Below are 19,013 nucleotides of genomic sequence, written 5' to 3' on the forward strand. Positions count from 1 at the left end.
TTGAGAAAAAGCCCCTGTCGAGAAAAGTATTGAAATTGTAGTACATTTGTTGTGTGGCAGTACACGAAGCACCGTGCCACACTTTAACCACCAACCACTTTCTGCATCAAAGTGCGTGGAATCATCATCATCTGCTTGTGATGAACCAGAAAAGAATATCTCACATGAACTTTATATTAACGTGTGCTTTTTATGACAAGCAGGTGCGAGTAATGTGGTCGAGTTTCGAACATTGCTGAGCTAGCACTGCGATCTGCTTAGGAACGATTTTTGGGCCGTGCATTAAATTCTCGTGACATCGCAACTGGCTGATTATGTGCACTTAGTGTTATTTTCTTTGTTTTGTGTTTCGTTCAACCTACCCCGAATCAATAATGTATACAGGCGCTGTGTATATGTTCTATCTTTCGATCATGTCTTCTTCACCACGGGCTTAAGCGCGCTATTATTCGAGTAAATATAATTCCTGGCGCCTTAAGAAACGGAACAGCGCGAAGCACATGCTTCAAGCTCTTAAATATTTAAATCGCTTTATCCAGAAGCCTCCTGCATAATGCTGATATCCCTCTCCACGCCATTAGTATTGTCAATAGACGCACGTACGGTGACCTATCTTCCCTGTAACAAGGCAGGCAATCCAGCGTTTACCGATCTAGATAGAGTGCTCATGAAAAAGCACATCAGAATTTATCAATGACCATTGTTTTTTTCATGGCCGCTCTTAAACGGGCAGCCACACGTAAAAAAAAGAAAAGCAAGAAAAGAAAGAAGAAAAACGCGTGAACGAAATCCCCTTAAAAAAAGCCCGAAACACTATGCATCTTTATATCCCTGATTAACTGCTTTGTGTGAGCAACATGATTGTGCTTTTTTGACACCCGTTAGTTAGTCTTCGCACAAAATTTCGCAGCAGCGCAGCCGGGTTCCAGCGCGCCCGCCTGAAAGCGGGGGAGCAGCGGCGTGAAGCCGCGATGCTTTCGGCGGCGGCGGCTGTGGTTGCCATGGGGACCGGTACGGTGGCGCGCGCCGTCCTGCGGCGCATGGTCGCAACACTCGGCAGAGAGCTCCCTATGGAAAAGAGAGCGACGTTCCAGGCATATAGTTATAGGAGGCGTTGTTTCAGGCGGCAGAAGCCGGTGCAACAGGAGTTTGGAGCAAGGCGTAGTTGTAGTAGTGCTGCTGAAAAGTTGTAGGCCGGTGACGTTCGATGTATTGCTATGCGCTTTTTGAAGTTATTTCTCTTGTATGGTTGTTGAGACGGTGTATGGTGTCTTTTGAAAATATGTGTGACATGCAGCAAGCCTGACAGTGTTTATATTTTGTTGTGATGGCTTTCATCGAACCTCCGAATTCTGAAAGGTAGGTGTTTCGTTTAGTAGTATATACTCTGCTGCGCGCTTGAAGTTTTACCTATTCGCTCTGATATTGGCTATGTATAAGCTTCCAAAATGGCTGGCTTGTATTCACGATATAGCCTATCGTCCTATTTAATAGTCAATATAGGGCGATTTCCAAGCTTCATCATTGTCCGGTGCCAGAGCGCATTCCATGGCTTTTAAGTTGTGCTTTGGAAATTCCGTGATTCCTGTTTTTATTTTGTTAAATCTGCAAAGAGAGGCGTTAGCGATGTTTCAAAATAGATAGGCGTGTCGCTAGATTATATTGACAATAGGATAACACCACTATTTCCGAAGGTTGCGAAACCATGTGAAACCTACTTGTTTCGTTGCATACTCGCGTGTATGCAGTTCTGTTCTTGTTCTAGGCTATATTACAGATTTATCCTAACTTATTCAAATATATTTTAACCTCTAAATGCGCTGCGCAAGCGTGCACATTCCTTGCAAAAAGCGTCATTTAAAATTCTCTGGAGCGAACGTTCGGATAGCCATGCGAATGCGCACTTTATTGCAATAACGTGCTGTAGCAGAGTTTCTAAAGCACGTTTGGTGGTAGATTTTTATGAATTATTTCTAAGCAGTAAGGGTCTGATTGTTTACTAAATTTGTCTATAAAAGCATTAAAATATTCCAGCTGAGTAGGAACTAACAGGCGCTGCAAATAGGTTAGAGAGAATCCTGACGATACACGGTGCACACTAACAATTAGACAGCTTATTGATATCACGACATGAACATACTTTGGGTAAAATGCAGGTACAACTGAAAAAAAAAAAAACATGGGGCAACATTCTAAGTGAGGTCAGTGCTAGTCAGAAGCAATTGCTACCGGCCAAGACAGTAAATGTCCCCTTTGCAGTAGTTACCCATTTCTGTGTAGTGCGAGCTTACATGATTTTCTCAACATTTGCATTGCAGGTGTACTTTATTTTTATTTTTTCCATTTTACTTCCTGTGGTTCAGCCACAAAAACAAAGCACATTGAAACACAGACTATTGCATAGGCAGATTGTACAGGTGCTTGTTCATATGCCTACCTATTTTCTAACTTGGGAACATCAGCTTGACAACAGGAGTTCGTATATTGCTCCAACATTCTGTGTAGTTTCTTGCTTTGTTCTTTTCACGTACCCGCCGTGGTGGCTTTGGCATTGCGCTGCTAAGCCAGAGGGCGCGGGACCGAATCCTGGCCATAGTGGCTGCATTTCGATGAGGCAAAATGCAAAAAATTTCCCTTTACTGTGCATTGGGTGCACATTAAAGAAACCCAGGTGGTCAAAATTAATCCGGAGCCGCCCCACTACGTTGTGCCTCATAATCATATTGTGGCTTTGTATGTAAAACCACAGAATCTAATTTTTTCTTTTCACATAATATTATATGTATACATATATACACACCACATATATGGGATGTTAGCTCTCTTTCTGTTTATTTGTTGTTTTTCCATGGGTAGGCAGTTCCACAAAAACTAGCAAGTAGCATTGGCCAGGTTATTTGAAAAGTCTGGTACATCTGTGGGAGCTGTTGGTCTTCCCTCCTGTAGCTTGAAATTAAACTTTGCTGTACTAAACTAGCCATTGTACATTTCTGAACTGATGTTCATCATCGATTTCCGATTTCACAGTCTCCACCATCACCACTCGCACAAAAATCCTGTAGGCAGTGCACTGTCAAAGCTTGTACCACTGCACATTAGGAGAAGCCTGCAAGGATCATACATGCATTTTATTGCCTGCTTGTCTATGTTCTTTGCAAAACTATGTTCGACAGTGATGAGTCCTAAGCCCACAGGCTGCTGGCAAACCTTTACAAAGCACATCATCTATTGTAATTTTGATGGTTGTTCTTTGTAATTTCCTTTTAGCATTTTGAGCTATGTACAGAGACATTGCCCATCTTCATCTCTGACAAATATGACCTCTTCGGAGGTGGGCGATGAATCTAGGTACTATAGTACTTGATGTCAACAAGATCTGAAAGTAGTGTTTTTGAGAGCTGTCAATGTACATGCACACTTAACAAGCTTAGAATAGGCTTAGTTCCACTGGTTATGTATATGCATATATTTATGGTGTAGATATTTAAAAGATTACTTGTGGCAGGTAGCATAATTATGTGTTTCAGCTGGATTGCTTGAAATGGCAGACATTATTTAAATTACAAATGGTAGTGTTAAAACTTTAAACATCTATAACGAATTGCTCACAGTTTGTTGTTCACGAACTGATGCCATCTAACAGTGTCGCAGTAACATCCGGATTTCCCCGGGAGTCTGTGCTGGGGCTATTACTTTTCCTAATATATTGATGACATCAAAGCTGATATAAACTGTAATATTAAGTTGTTCGCTGACGACAGACACCATTATATATAAGGAAATCACCAACTATACTGATCACATCGCACTAAATATGTCCCTGAACACCTTAGCTCTCTGGTGCTCTGATTGGCAAGTGTCAGTTAATAAAAAAAAAATCTAGCTATGACAGTAACAAAAAACAAAAAAAAAGTCAAACTTCACATACAAGATTAACGACATTCCACTGGCTAAACTTTTAAAAAAATTATGGGGTTTTACGAGCAAAAACCACTTTCAGATTATGAGGCATGCCGTAGTGGAGGACTCCGGAAATTTTGACCACCTGGAGTTCTTTAACGTGCACCTAAATCTAAGTACCACGGGTGTTTTGGCATTTCGCCCCCATCGAAATGCGGCCGCCATGGCCGGGATTCGATCCCGCGACCTCGTGCTCAGCAGCCGAACACCATAGCCACTGAGCAACCACGGCGGGTCACTAGATAAAGTTCAAGAGCATAAACATTTAGGTGTTACATTAAGCACTTATCTCAGATGGTGCAAACATATTTCTAATGCCACTCCAGCTGCATTACGCAAATTGTTTTTCCTCTAAAGAAGCCTCGCTGTTTCAACCATGCCTACAAAGCTCCTAGCCTACACAACTTTTATACGACCATTTCTTGAATATGCTAACACAGTCTTATTCCCACATTCGAAGATTAACATAACAAAATTGGAAGCAATACAAAGAAAGGCAATGAGGTTCATGCACAACAAATTTAAGTGCACATATTCACTCACTAACCTTCTGGTTCAATCCAGGCTGAAAACGATGCCAGAACATGCACACTTGAAATTCTTGTTTCAACTACTGAACGATAACTTGAAGACGGATGCTTCAAAATACATCTCATTTTCTCAGACTCGACCAACACATAATAAACACAAGTACACATTAACAGAGTACCTCTGTAATGGTGTGTTTAAATACTCTTTCTTCCCACTAGTCGTAACAGTATGGAAGACTAGACCCTGCCATAACGAGAATTGTATCGCTATCAGAGTTCATTGCACACATAGAAAATATAGATTAAACTGTCGCAACATCTCTATGTGCGGTAGCACTCCTTTTTTGTGTGTATGTCGTCTGCCACTATGTGAAACTATGCTACTTTTTACCTAAAACTTGTATTGCTTCCCACCCTGTGTTTTTATTCTTTTGCGTGGTAATTTACTTGCGCTAACTAATGCATTTATTATTTCCGTAAAGCCTCGGTATATGGTTAAAACATGTTGGTGGGCTAGTTGGTTAGAATCCATGGTAGTGTGTATAAGCGTGACTGAACGAGGACGTAGAAAGAAACAGAGACAGCGCTGTCTCGGTGTATCTGTTTTTTTCTACTTCCTCATTCACTCATGCTTATATCAGTATATGGTTAAGCTTTCTTTTTATTCCTGCCTAGTATCATTCTGTAGTACGATAGCTAGCTGGGCGAGTCAGTACAACTGCGTTATTACTACATACAGCACCTACTAAAAACAGGTACAAAGAAGAGTGACGAAACAGGAGTGCTGTTAAAAATTAGGTGCTTCTAAAAAACATTTTTCCTTGTTGTGTAGTGCAAGTAACGCCTGGCTTACGCACCTGTCGCCACATTTATTGATGAGGTAGGTCTCCGAAATGAGGCGGGCTTTTCAGTATTTATTTGTCCAGATTACGTGTGTGCGATCAAAAATGGGCTTGCAACTGCAAGCTATGTAATGGGTGGCCAAATGTGATAGACCAGCGTTCTTTAATCTGGAGGTATGTTCTTGCAACCTTTTGTTTATACACCTGCCCGTTTGGCCAATGTAACAAGATCCGCATCACAGGGGAATCTCGTACACAACATTGTTGTGGCATGCCATGCATTTTGGCCTATGATTTACCTTAAATCATTCAACTTTTTTTGTTCCTTTCACTTTGTATAACTATGTTTGCCTTTCATGCTTTATTGTTAGAATTATTTTCCTTGTAATCCTGTATTGCCCACTTGCCAACACTCTCAAACTAAAGCAGCAGTACCGAAAATGAATAAATGAGTAAACTGTATAATTAATTACTTTAGGTGCATGTTGCAGTTGTAAAATTGAAGCCACCCAGTGCACGAAGCATATCGGTTTACTAAGAACCCTAAAGCTGCGACTAGAGATTCGGAAGACATGTGCTGAAATGCATAGATGTTCTGGGTATTATTTTCACAAATAAAGGTTTCAGTAAGCAGCGCAAAACAAAACTATATGCAAGGCTGATGTATTTTGTGGCACATATTGAAAACGGTTACTGTGAAACTTGTGCTAGTCTCAGGATTTTTGCTAAATGAACATGCCTCAATCACTTACTACCTTCAAATACACAGTTGCAATGACCCCTAAGGCAAATAATTATAAAGGTAATTAACAAATCATTGTTCATTAACTAAATGTAAGTTATCTTTGTTGGGAAAGTAATATCCACCTCTTCAACTGATTCTGCTGAAGTGACATGGTTGTGCTATCTGCGGCAAGCAACTATTAAAAATTCTGTACAGTTGACAAAAATATGTGCAACACCAAAGATTGGTCTTTTACTATATCAAGTTTATTTTTCTGTCACTTTGATTACTCTGTGAACAGCCGAGTGGGTTTGCATTCCTACATTGGTCAAACCAGCAGTTGTACAAATGCCTGCATCATAAATACATGTTTTGGCTGGAGAACATGCATTTATAATGCAGGAATTTATACAAACACGCCTATATAGCATGGTGTGCAGCAGCTGGTGACCTTGTGCTGTGCTTCTGAATGGAAAAATTGTTAGCTTGCGAGTGTTTGTCAAGACTATCGCACAATAAATTCTCACTTCCTGCTTTCTGGAAGAAGGGAAACTCTATAGTCATGGTCCTAATAATATTCTGAAAAGAGAGGTGGCCTACATTAATGGTAATCACTGTAGACTACTGCATGTTTGTGTACTTGTGTACCTGTACTGTTTGTGTACCCACTTGTGCACTTAATGCTGCCCATCTTCTGACAGATTTTCTCTCCTACTCTTGGAGCCCGGAGAAATTTACTTCAAGGATTACAGTGTGTACCTTTATCCTGATAATGTGAAAGAGGCAGAAGCACAAAGAAGGTGAGGATTATACTGAGGCGATCATTTGTCTGCTTATCAGCATTTTCGTCTTGCCCAAAATCTTTATTGCAGGAGGCAAAAGGGACGGCTCAAAGTGTGCTCAAAGTCCATTCTTTTTGTACCTGAAGACATAAGCCATCCAATACTTAAGGTACGGGGGCATTTTTTTCTGCACTAAGGCAGTTTCACAGGCTTGGTAAATTGCTACTTATTGCTAGCATTAACAGTGCAAGCATGAGATATTTCTCTTGTAGACCTGACAAAAGCATTGTATTTCTTGTGTTGATTCTTTTGAACTGCATGCCCAGCTGCAGTTGTAACTGAGTGCAGTAATCAACACTACGTTCACTTTTTCTTTCTTTTTTTGTTACAAATAACATAATTAAACTACACCAAGATGCTCTAAATAGGTCTGCTCCTTAATTTTGCTCCATGCACTTATTAAGTAAGAACCAGATCGACCTCCATATATGTGGTTGAAAAAGTGCACATGATTATTATCCATAAGCAAGTGCAAGTTTAAGGCATAACTCATGATGTAGCGTAATAGCAAGTAATTAAGCTAGATTTTTTTTAAGTCATACATTAAATTTGCTGTGCACAAAGGGTGTTGTTCTCCATTATGTAGCTACTGACAGCAAAGCATATGCATGTGTATGAGCTACAGCCTTCACAGGGCATAACATGCGGGCTGCTGCATTGCTGTGTGGAACAGATGGTATGCGTAAAGTTTCAGCAGGGCACAGGAGCCATGAGAAGCACTGAATTTACTCACTGCCTTGACTTTCGGGCTTTCTTTTCACTTCCTTTTTATTAACATAATTGCACTCATCATAATTGCACTCATCATCATCAATACATAGATCAAGGTGTTGGGCTGCTGAGCACGAGGTCGCGGGATCGAATCCCGGCCACGGCGGCCGCATTTCGATGGGGGCGAAATGCGAAAACACCCGTGTACTTAGATTTAGGTGCACGTTAAAGAACCCCAGGTGATCGAAATTTCCGGAGTCCTCCACTACGGTGTGCCTCATAATCAGAAAGTGGTTTTGGCACGTAAAACCCCATAGTTTAATTTAATTTAACATAGATGAAGGTGATACACATTCAGGAGGAGGCCCAAAGTAAAGAAGAAAAACTATGGGAGGGCTTCCTATCAGAATTGGATAAGGTGAATTTTCATTAAGCACAGGCATGAACTGAGCTTACAAAATAGTACAAGTGGTTAAAAAGCACACAGGAAAACACATACTATAACACCTATTTGCAGCACTAATTTGAACTGAGCCTGTCTACTTTGTTAACAGCACAGAGCAGTGACGTACACCGAGCCCATAAGGAAATTAGTGTTACCTGCCGTGCTTGCTTAGTGGCTTTTGCATTGCGCTGCTAAGCATGAGGTCATGGGTTCAAATCCTGGCCACGGCGGTTGCATTTCTATAAGGGTGAAATGCAAAAGCGCCCGTGTACCATGCATTGAGTGCACATTAAAAAAGCCCAGGTGGTAGAAATTAATCTGTAGTCCCGTACTATGTCATGCCTTATAATTAGATTGTGGTTCTGGCACTTAATACTCTAGAAGAAAAAAAAAGAAAAAGACTCTGTGCCCTTCCACTCTCTGAAGAAGGATGACCAGCGAAGCTGTGTATGTGGGCCCCTTAATGGCAAACTGCACCTCTGCCGCGGGCCGGCCCGGCATTGCACTATCTTTGGGATTGGCCCACATATGGGGAGTGCTTAATGACTGCTTCACCTCCGCCGCGGGCCGGGCCGGTATTGCACTGTCTTCGGGATCGGCCGACGTATGGGGATTTTTTTGCATACCACAACGACATGAAAATTTCCTCGGATGGTAGAGGTATACAGCTTTGCTGTAAAAATTGTGTTCTGATAATGTCCCTCCACCTGTGAACATTTTGCAGGTATGAGTATGCAAATTCTGTTCTCACAATGTAGATACTATGATACTGTTACAGAAGAATGATGAAGTGCAACAAATGTTACGTTTAGTTCAGTTCATAAGTGAATACAAGAACTAGAAGTAAAGAAAGGTGACGCAGTTGCCCAGTGCCAATGCTGGATTGAGTAACTTGCCTTCAATAATGCCATCCCAGTCACCATTGACTGCTTTTAAATAGCTCTGCCCTCTAAGCAGGAAGTCCAGAGTTGTTAATGATGTTGTTTAGTGTAGATGAGTAAGACCGGAAGATCTTGTGAAAGTGAAAAGGGACTTCCAAAAAGTGTTCGGTCAGCAAAAAGGTAAGGCACTGATTGCATCTATGCTGTTGTCTATATATAGAGAGGTAGACGCAGCAGCACCTGAATCAAGCATGGGAGGTGACACAAAATATAACAGAAAAATAGTTCAAAGAAGGAAGCCAGCTCTGTTTTCCATTTACTATTGTTGATTTCTCCTTTCTTCAGCATATATGATGACCTTACTTTGTGTTTGTATTTAAGCATGGATAAATTTTCAAGCAAATAAACTTGCTGTTGTTTTCAGTTTCCACTAAATGAATTCAGCATTGTGAAGAGATGGACAGGCCCTCTGCTCTCCAAGTAAGTTGTACTTAAGTATGTTCCAAAGGTTTACTATCTTTTATCTGTACCTAACGCTTAGAATGGGCCACTGATATGCCTTATACATTTTTTTGTTAACAGGCTATACAGCAAGAACAGCGTCATGAATCTTCAAAATGACCAAGTGGTGGAAATGCTGGAAGGAAACTTTATTAAACCTTATGTGTTCAAAAGGGTATGGTAATTTTTTTTGTATAGTGAATTGCTAGTGTGCTTGCAATGAGCTTTTGGCTGTAACAAAATGTGGTTAAAAGCTGTGGCTGAATGACTGCAAGCAGCACTACTCACCCACTGTTAACATGGTGAGCCACTTGTCTCGCTTTTATGTTTTAGCTGAGACAGATTTCCTTATTGACTGAAAGCAGTTAGTTTTCATTTCATCTAACTGGGTTACGACTACTGAGGCTGCATTTTTTTCTTCCCATTTAAGCACACAAAACATTTTGCCGTGAAAGGTGGTTATTCATTTTACATATACCGTAATAAATTTAAGCTGAGCGTGAGTAACGTAATTAATTCAACTGCATAATTTGGAGCAACTTTCTTCTGCTGCATTGATGAGAATGCATATCTAATTGGTTGATTAGATGCGAAAGCACATGTTTCGTCAGTAGAATATGTGCTGTGTAAATTGAATTTGTCAAGAAGAATTTAAAATGCTATGTCTAATCAATGAAACAAGTGTGCATTTCCTCCGTAGAGAATGAACTATTGCTCCAAATCGACAAGTGGAATTTAGCATAGGCATTTTTACTTGATACTTTGATACTGTACACTTTCTGATTACATACATTCCGCATAATACATTTTTATGAAGATATGTAAAAGAAAACAATTTTTACCACAAGAAATTTGAAACAAGAATGGCTGTACTTTTAGAAATTATTTTCTCATATTGAATATTTATTAAACAGCATCACTGTTCTAGAATTTGATAGTAACCCGCCGTGGTTGCTCAGTGGCTATGGTGTTAGCACGAGGTCGCGGGATCGAATCCCGGCCACGGCGGCCGCATTTCGATGGGGGCGAAATGCGAAAACACCCGTGTGCTTAGATTTAGGTGCACGTTAAAGAACCCCAGGTGGTCGAAATTTCCGGAGTCGTCCACTACGGCGTGCCTCATAATCAGAAAGTGGTTTTGGCACGTAAAACCCCATAATTTAAAGAATTTGATAGTAATTACATAATTTATACTAGTGACCTAGTTTCATCTTACATATTTAGTCTACAGTTGTAATATAAAGATATGTTATAGGATATTGTTTTAAATATGCATTTTTCTTTGGCACAGAGGTGGTAAAAGTGGTTAAAAAGTAAACAGAAGAGGCATCACACGGTGATGCTCTGATTGAAGATTTTCACAGGTTTCACAAGTTCATGGCTTGTGCAGTGAGCTGTGCTATATAGAAAGATCAGAGCTCTGCAGAATGATTGCTAACAGTTGTGTACTTGTTTTTATTGAAACTGGTAAAAACTCTTAATTTGACAGTACATTCATTTGGCTTGCGCAAAAAATTTTGATCATGTGAGCATTACGTTTACATTTACACAACTGGCATTGTCAAATTTGTGAGGCATAAGGTGTATGTATGGCATATGTAAAGTATCACTTCTGTGTTGCATGTGTGTTACAACTGTTTTATGCTGTTGTTTCTCTTCACAAATACAAAATATTGAAGTGGTCCTGAAATTCCCTGTGAACATAGCAAGTACACTCGCTCCATTGTTACACAGATAACACCACCATGAACATCTGTACTACATACTACTCTCATACATAGAGTGTAGTTGGGAGCGTAGGCATGGCTGGCTGCAAAAATTTTAACCGCAATAATGTCTGTCAGGATGCATTCTCTCTTACAAGCATTCTAACGACACATTACTAGAAACGGGCATCATAGATGTTTGCACCAGGATTTGAATTCGCTGCATGTTTCTCACCAGGCTGACATATTTTTAGGCTATGGTGCAGCAGTGTAATAATGCATACAGTGAACACTAATTTCTTGTACCGCAAAAGATTTGGTCACAGTGATCAGTATTTTCGAGCAGGCTCTGTTTATGTACTAGTAATAGCTGTGGAAGTCGACTGGAGCATTAAGTGCTAGTACAATGACATGAATTTTATGTTTTCTGGGAGGGGGAGAGGTAACATTGAATGAAAATTTTGCGCTTGCCGTCACTTTGTTATTGGTAAAATATTGCAGCAAGATCGCAGTTTTCAGTCTGCATTTTCTGTAACATACCTGGCATCTTTACTTGCCTGATTTGTCTGCAGACAAACTTAAAGCACTGTTATGTCCCTTGCCGTAGAAGTTGGCTGCGTCAGAGATGACCAGTTTCAGTGCCTCTTGGCAACTAAGTATTGAGAAGCCACAGAAAAAAATGATGCAAAGTGCTTTATTGAAGGATGTGCACAAAAAAAAAAAAAAAAAAACATCCGCTCTTGTTGTGTAAATTGAACAAAATCAGTGATGTGATAAATGCTAAATCTACTTTTAAAGCTATTGGAACCCACCGTTGTGGCGTAGTGTATAGGGCGTTACGCTGCTAAGCACAAGGCCGCGGGATCAAATCCCAGCCATGGAGACCACACTTTGATGAGGGCAAAATACAAAAATAGCTGTGTGCTATGCATGAGGTGCACCTGAAGGAAACCCAGGTGGTCAAAGTCAATGCGGAGTCCCCCACTGTGGTTTCCCTCATATCAGGCCATGGTCTTGGTGTATAAAACATCAGAATTTAATTTTTAAAGCTCTTGGAGTAAAATTTGGAGGACGTTTAAGCTTTGCCTTTAAGAATGGAATGCGATAGCATTCAAAGATCCCTGACTGCTTCTCATGCTTCCTGGCAACTGCAGCTTATGTAACTGTAATGTTTACCGAGAAACATTGGCAGCGAGTGCTATGCACGACGGCGAGATTTCTGGTAGAAACCCGGCCTCTTGTGTGGGCTGATCCTGGAGGTACTTCGCAGCTGCGCCACAAACATTGCATCAATTTCAGATTTCTGTTATTGGTTTGCACTTTTAATATTTCAGTCTGAGAAGATTTAACATAAAAGGCATATGCTGTCGGGTGTTTTGTTTCATGGCATTTGTATGTGGGCTGCCATTCTCGAAATTCCAAAGAATAACTTTGTCAAGAATGTAAGACGAGGTATAATAAATGGTGCAGCAATATAACCAACATATACCGCATGTCATATAGGAAGGCATAGCATATACATATACCTAAATATATATGGGAATTTTTACTCATGGGCATGCCGGCGCCGGACGCCCACACCGGATTTTCTGTGACACGGAGCCCTTAATGCTAACACATTAAAGATAGAGGCCACTGTATTATATGAGTTAATGGCTACTTGCTGACTACAAGAAGCACATATGTTATCATATAACAGGTGTGTCTTACTAATGATGTGTCCCTTGAAGGGCCCCCTCACCAGGTCTGGCCATTTTGAGCTCACAAGCACTGTGCATACAATGAACGCTAACGATCGTGTCTGCTAAGTATTACATTGCTATACCCCGGGGAAAGAGTTGAATTTCAAACCGAAAGCCGTTTGCCCTTCTCCTTGCAGGCACCGCGCTCCAAGCCATAGGGATGACGTATATGTGCTAGTGCGCCTATGTACATGTGTCTTTGCTGTGACATCGCTCTTAGTGACTCGTGACTTCGAGAATTATTCAAGGCAACATCTGTTATTTGTGTAATCTGTTGCATTGATAGAGGAATTAAGGTTTAGGGAAATAAAACACACAAACCGAATGTCTATGTGTATTTGTTTTACTTCGCACCGCAGCAAGAGAGATCTACTTCCGTTTCGTCTGCTTGTTTCCACGTCATGCAGTCGCTTGCGCAAACACTGAAACTATGTCATTTTCTACTGTATTCCAGCGCAGGATCATGCTCTGTGATCCGCTTGTGTCTGCCTCAGTATTCGTACAGCACAGACTTATACCACTAGTCAGGTGTCCTCGTGCACAGTGCACAAATTCATGCGCTGCGCGAAATGAGACAAACGCACAACAGCTCGTGCGTGACACCATCAGCGGAAGTGCACCACACCACAAAAAAGGGAGGGGAGAAAAATGAAGATAGGGCTCAGGACGCGTGTCGTGCGATCCTCTAGGTCCGGTATGGGAGAACGCAGGGAAGGAATTTCGCTTGCGGAGGCTAGACGGGACAAGTGGAGAGAGTGTCTCTCTTTGCAGTGGTGCTCGCCTCCTGTAATCATAGGTTCTCAGCACTGAAATATTTCTATCTCGGCTGTGAATGAGCTAATTTGAAAAATTCTTGGGGCTGAACGCTCCTTAGAGGGCATGTAACAACTTCCAGCGTATAATAAAAATTTGCTATGGGGCCTGGTGAAGGGCCCTTTAACTCTTTAATGTGAAGCAAATTTCTCCATTTCACTCTCATAGTCTAGCTTTCTTTTCTATATTATAGTTATTTGTACAGTGCTCTTCTCACACTGTTCCTTTCTCCATTGCTTTTACTGACTCTCTTTTTGCCATTAAATCGTTAAAACTGCACACGGTATGTATAAGGAGTGCACTCAGTCTTGAAATTTGAACTCTTTCAGGAAAAGGTGTCCTTCTTGTTCTCACTGATATATGGAAGCATTGATGAATGCCTCATGCACATTTCCCAGGTATGGCTTCAAGTGTTACACATTTGCTTATGAAACCTCAGGGACCCTATTTGTTGGAGGTCTCACATGGCAAAGCGGTCTAACATTCAGGTAAAAATAATCTTGTAGAGAAGAAAACAAGATGGATGTAGAATAAATAAAGATTGTAGAAAGAATATGTAAGAAAGAGCATGAGTGAGGCTTTAACATTTCAGAGCAAGGTAAGAGCAGGAACATGGCGGAAATTAGTGAAGTTGTAATGAAGGAAGAAATATAAAAAAAGGACAACAAAAAAGTACCTATTAAAGAAGTCGGTATGAGAGTAGCATTCACTCTATCTCTCCTTTTACCTTTACCAAACCCGTCATTTAGTGTTTTTTTCTTGTGGTGATTCTTTATTTTATGCTTTGTGGAGATTTGGGAGAGGGTTGTAACTTGCATTTTGTCCTTCCGGCTGAGCATCAATCCAACATTTAGGTATCCCAACATACCAGGAGCCTGTAAGCATTTCTTTAGCTCTTTATAGATCCTTGCTGCCATTTGTTAACAAAATGGTGAACTGGGCAAGTTGGTGTAGGTTCATGTTCACATTCAATGACATTCCTACCCTAAGGTAACACTTATCAGCATTCTAAAATGGTGATAAGTACGAACTGGAACATCAGGGCATTTGCATTTCGCCACAGATCTGGAGGACACATATCCTGAAACTGGTGCTAAGTGCTGGATTTATGCTAAATGGATATTGTTTCACTATTGCTCGTCTTCAATTCTGCACTTGGGAGATGTGCTCTAAAGTAATTACAAGGTTAATTAGGGGATTTTAAAATTAACTAATACCACCCTTACAATTTGCATTGCGAGTAGTGTCTGCATCTTTGAGTAATCTAGCTGATGCAACAGAATTGCGGTATCTACCACAAGAGATTAACAAATATGTTGCCATTATAATAAATAACCAGTATATAATATGTGTACATTTCTTATAAATCCTTTCAGTTTATAGTAAGCACTCATCCTGGTGTTCTGCAAACACCTTGCATATGTTTGTGCTTTCGTTGTCATGAATCATGTACTTTTTGTTGATATATGTTTCTTGAAATGTCACGTGATAGCCATTTTAACTGCTAGGCATTTCCAATGTGCCAAACCTCTCTTTGGCGCTCTATTAATCTTCTAGTTAGTATTGCTTGAAGAAATCAGATTAATTGCTGTAAATAAATGCTTAGACCTGCTACCTTGGTGGGTAATCTTATATTGCCTCTAATTTTTATTCTGCATTTGTTTCTAAACCCTCAGCTCTCAAGGGCATCAACGCTATCGCCACCAGAACATGATTCCATGGTAATTCTCAGATATGTTTTTTTGTCGTTTAGATTTTTGTTGCTTGCATAGTATACACAGCTAGGGCTAAGCAAGTATTTATGGGCCTTTGTTGTGCTTTATGTGAAGATTTGTTCTGATAAGTGTACCATATTTTCTGGTGTGGAACATTATTATTATTATTTCACTTTTTTTTTAACTTTGGTTTGTGATAACACTGCGGCTTGCCTATGCTTTCTTCTTTTTCGTGGTAGTATCCTAAACAACATGGTACTGTATTTATGCCAATGAAAAAGGCCAAGTATTTCTTTTAACTGAGGAGTGATCGGAGCAGAGTGGTAACAGTTGCCTACACATCTGTCAAAATAGCAAGCATGACACAATATTTTGAAGACTGTGCATAGTAAGTTTGTAATATAAAATTGTAAAAGGGATGGTGGCCACAGTACTCTTGTTTTCAATTGGGCCAACCATGGCTCTGCTTCCAATCACGACGCACGTCTTTGAATGCCCTGTGCATGGTGCCCACTCAGGTGGGGGCTATGCCTGTGATGTCTGCAGTTGGGGAAATGCTTTACAACTGTGTATGGTTCTGTGCACAGTTGTAAATGGTAACTGAGCAGCAGACCACCACTACAAGAAAATTATTCACGACACTGTTAGCTCTAATGACTAAACTTTTCACTGTCTGTGTCAAAAAACAAGTTGTTCCATGGCTTTGACTAATGATCAGTAAACCTTTCCCTCTTGCACTTATGTGGGGTGCTGTTCTTGCTGTGTGCAAAATGTAGGGCAGAATGGCAAGGTTTCATCTGTATACATGCATCTTTCTCACTGCATGTATGCATGTCACCCACTGGTGCTGTGCATCACAGTAGTTGTTGTCCTCTTGTGAATCTTGCACAGCACATCTATAATTCAAGTATGAACAAACTAGTCTGCAAGAAAGTATTATTGCTTAAGTGCACTTTGCAGAATCCCAGGCAGTGAAACTAGAGCGCTCTACTACGGTAACTCTCGCCACCAAGGTGTTTCTTTGGGATAGTGAACCCCTTTAGTGAATAAGTAAATCAGTCATTTTGTCTCCAACCCCACTGTGCCACTAATTATGATGTGATAAGCACCATGTTTGTGTGAGTATAGCACAGTCATAAATAGTTGCAGTTGGAGGACTTCTTTTTCACAATGAAGTACTAAAAATGCATAATGCTACCTTGGCACTTGAAAGTATAACAATTTAGCATATTATGACATGTGGTCTGCTACAGAGATGTTTGTTGGTGTGGAAGAACCTATGCATGCACCAAAGCCTGTGCAGATATCAGTGCATGCAAAGGTAACAAATTGCCAATTTCACTATGCTAGAGCTGTAATGTTCTAGCCTAAAGGGCAGTGCCATTTGTTGCTTCTTGGGTATCATTGTAGGAGGTTGGACAATTGTAATGTTTTGCTTTCTCATCCCCTTTTGCATTGGTTATGCCATTTCTCATTCATTCATATTTGCATTATCGTCCATTTATTATCATCCATTTGCATTAAATGAGCTCTGATGTCTGCAAAACTCAGTTGCCTGGGTCTTAAGCTTGCTACATGAAGTACAAAATTGAAAGGGGAAAAAAAAAAATGGAGCATGGTCACAAATTATAGTCCCTTTTGTCACGGTGTACGCATTTGTTTCTGCAACTTGTTTTTACTAGTTTTGTCCATTTGTGGCAAGGAAAAAACCACTGACATTAAGCTGTGGTTAAATTGAACGCCCTGCTTACCTTAAGTGGCTCATTTCAACTCCAATGTGCAGAGTTACGCTACACGAGAAAGTGGATGGGGAAACGGCGGCGCGGTAGCTCAGTTGGTAGAGCATCGCACGGGAAATGCGAAGGTTGTGGGATCATTCTCCACCTGCGGCGAGTTTTTTCATCCACTTTCATTTCCATTAGTTTATCGTTTCTTTATTTCATTTATTAAGTTCACGTAAATATGACACTTACTGTGGCACTTGAATTTTAGCACTACAGTTAAACCTCAATATAACGAAATTCTCAATAGAACGAAGTATTTTACTTTTCATCGCCTCTTGTCCATAGAACACTATGCATTTAGAACCTCAATATAACAAAGTGTTTCTATGTGATTTCAATATAACGAAATTTTGCTTCCGCAGCAAAGGAATGCTGAGACAATAAATGGAAACTTCCGCGAACGCACATTGTCAACTGATTGAATTACAAGTGGTTGCTTGCTAACGCACCTCTCAAATCGTGCGCGGCGCGACAAGAGCGACCGCTGCATTGGAGCCACATCATGTTCTGTATAAAGTCCAAGTGCGATAAGATCCTATAGCATCCCACACACTTAGTACTTTAGGTGCGATTGAAAGTCTTTTAGGGTGAGAAAGAAAGATGGTGGCTTCGCGCACGAGTACTGCCTCCCCGCACGAGCAAAGGGAAAGAGAGGGAGGGGAGCGAGCTCGCAGTCAAGCGCGCGCGAGGGGCGGGGCTGGTAAGTTGGCATGCGTCTCGGCCGTGGCTGAGCATGGCTGTAAGCGCGGATGAGCGTGTACGCAGCCGCGTGTCCTGCTTTAAAGGTAATACATCTGCTGTGTGTGCAAAGAGTGGGCGTGTGGAGACGGCGTGGCATCATGTAAGCTGTCTTCCTGCACGTTTAGTATTGAAGGTTGCGCAATCTTGAGTTTTGGTGACCCGTTGAGGCGAGAGGCAGATGAAGCATTCTTTCCCCGCTGCCGGCGGTTTTCATGATAGCATCGTCCCAGTGCGGCCGACGCTCTCAGCTGTGGGGGCGTGTACGCAGCCAAATCTTTTGCATGTGAAAGCGTGGCTGACATCGCTTTATTCATACCACCTATGTGAAGATATTGCCAACGTGGCATGAAACCGTATCATTCGTCGCCGACTCCCAAATTCATCAAAATTAATTGTTTTCTCATTCAAACTTGCTTTTTTCGATTGCCCGATAATTCGGGAAATTCTGTGGCCCCTTCCTGTGTATGAAAATTCGATCGGCGACTGTACTTATTTGCCTAAAAGGTTGAACTTCAATACAACGAAATTTCGATATAACGAAGCAAATTGCCGATTTTAACTACTTCATTATATCGAGGTTTAACTGTATTGTATGAATACTTGACAAGAAACGGGTAGTGAAGTGCATGCCAAGAGAAATACGGATTTATTAGGTGTAGTTGCTGGAAGAGCAAATCTTTTGATTTTGGTAATTGGAAAGTAAAGAGTAAACATTGATATTTATCACTAAACATTAATATTTACCCTTTAAAAACATGGTAAAATTGTACTGCAAGCTCTGGAGGGGGGATTGGCCTGCACTAATGCTGCACTACATGTGTTTCATCTTTCTTTTCTTTATGTAGATTGCTGCAATGGTTTTGTCTTGGCAGTCAAGAATTTCCTTTGACCGAAGCTGGTGAATATCTATAAAATTTAGTTTCTTTGAAGAACTGGAGCAGTTGGAACACATAAGCCAGTGTGGTCCACCTTTGGAGTTACACGAGAGTGTGGCTGGGGCTGAAGGCAGGCCAACCCAAAGGTGCAGGCAGAAAGTGTTTACACACTCTGTCTGCATCCTCAAAGTCAAATTTAAA

General features: G+C 40.9%; 1 protein-coding gene across 4 annotated transcripts in view; it reads left to right on the forward strand.

The window, feature by feature from the left end:
• The first annotated feature begins 1,122 nt into the window (after nucleotides 1–1,122).
• Nucleotides 1,123–19,013, forward strand: part of LOC126547375 (protein FAN-like) — a 120,165-nt gene continuing 102,274 nt past the window's right edge. For 2 of the 4 annotated variants that reach the window (XM_055062659.2, XM_055062661.2), the window contains exons 1-9: nucleotides 1,123–1,359; nucleotides 5,323–5,370; nucleotides 6,758–6,856; nucleotides 6,929–7,007; nucleotides 9,360–9,415; nucleotides 9,518–9,611; nucleotides 14,027–14,095; nucleotides 15,374–15,418; nucleotides 18,783–18,835. In XM_055062659.2, the coding sequence (XP_054918634.2) occupies nucleotides 1,328–1,359; nucleotides 5,323–5,370; nucleotides 6,758–6,856; nucleotides 6,929–7,007; nucleotides 9,360–9,415; nucleotides 9,518–9,611; nucleotides 14,027–14,095; nucleotides 15,374–15,418; nucleotides 18,783–18,835 (575 nt within the window). In that variant the 5' untranslated portion in view covers nucleotides 1,123–1,327. The remainder of the gene's footprint in view (nucleotides 1,360–5,322; nucleotides 5,371–6,757; nucleotides 6,857–6,928; nucleotides 7,008–9,359; nucleotides 9,416–9,517; nucleotides 9,612–14,026; nucleotides 14,096–15,373; nucleotides 15,419–18,782; nucleotides 18,836–19,013) is intronic. The other 2 variants (XM_055062660.2, XM_050195355.3) reach the window with 2 other exon arrangements.

Source organism: Dermacentor andersoni, chromosome 1 (genome assembly GCF_023375885.2).
Source record: "Dermacentor andersoni chromosome 1, qqDerAnde1_hic_scaffold, whole genome shotgun sequence".
Taxonomy (NCBI): Eukaryota; Metazoa; Arthropoda; class Arachnida; order Ixodida; family Ixodidae; genus Dermacentor; species Dermacentor andersoni.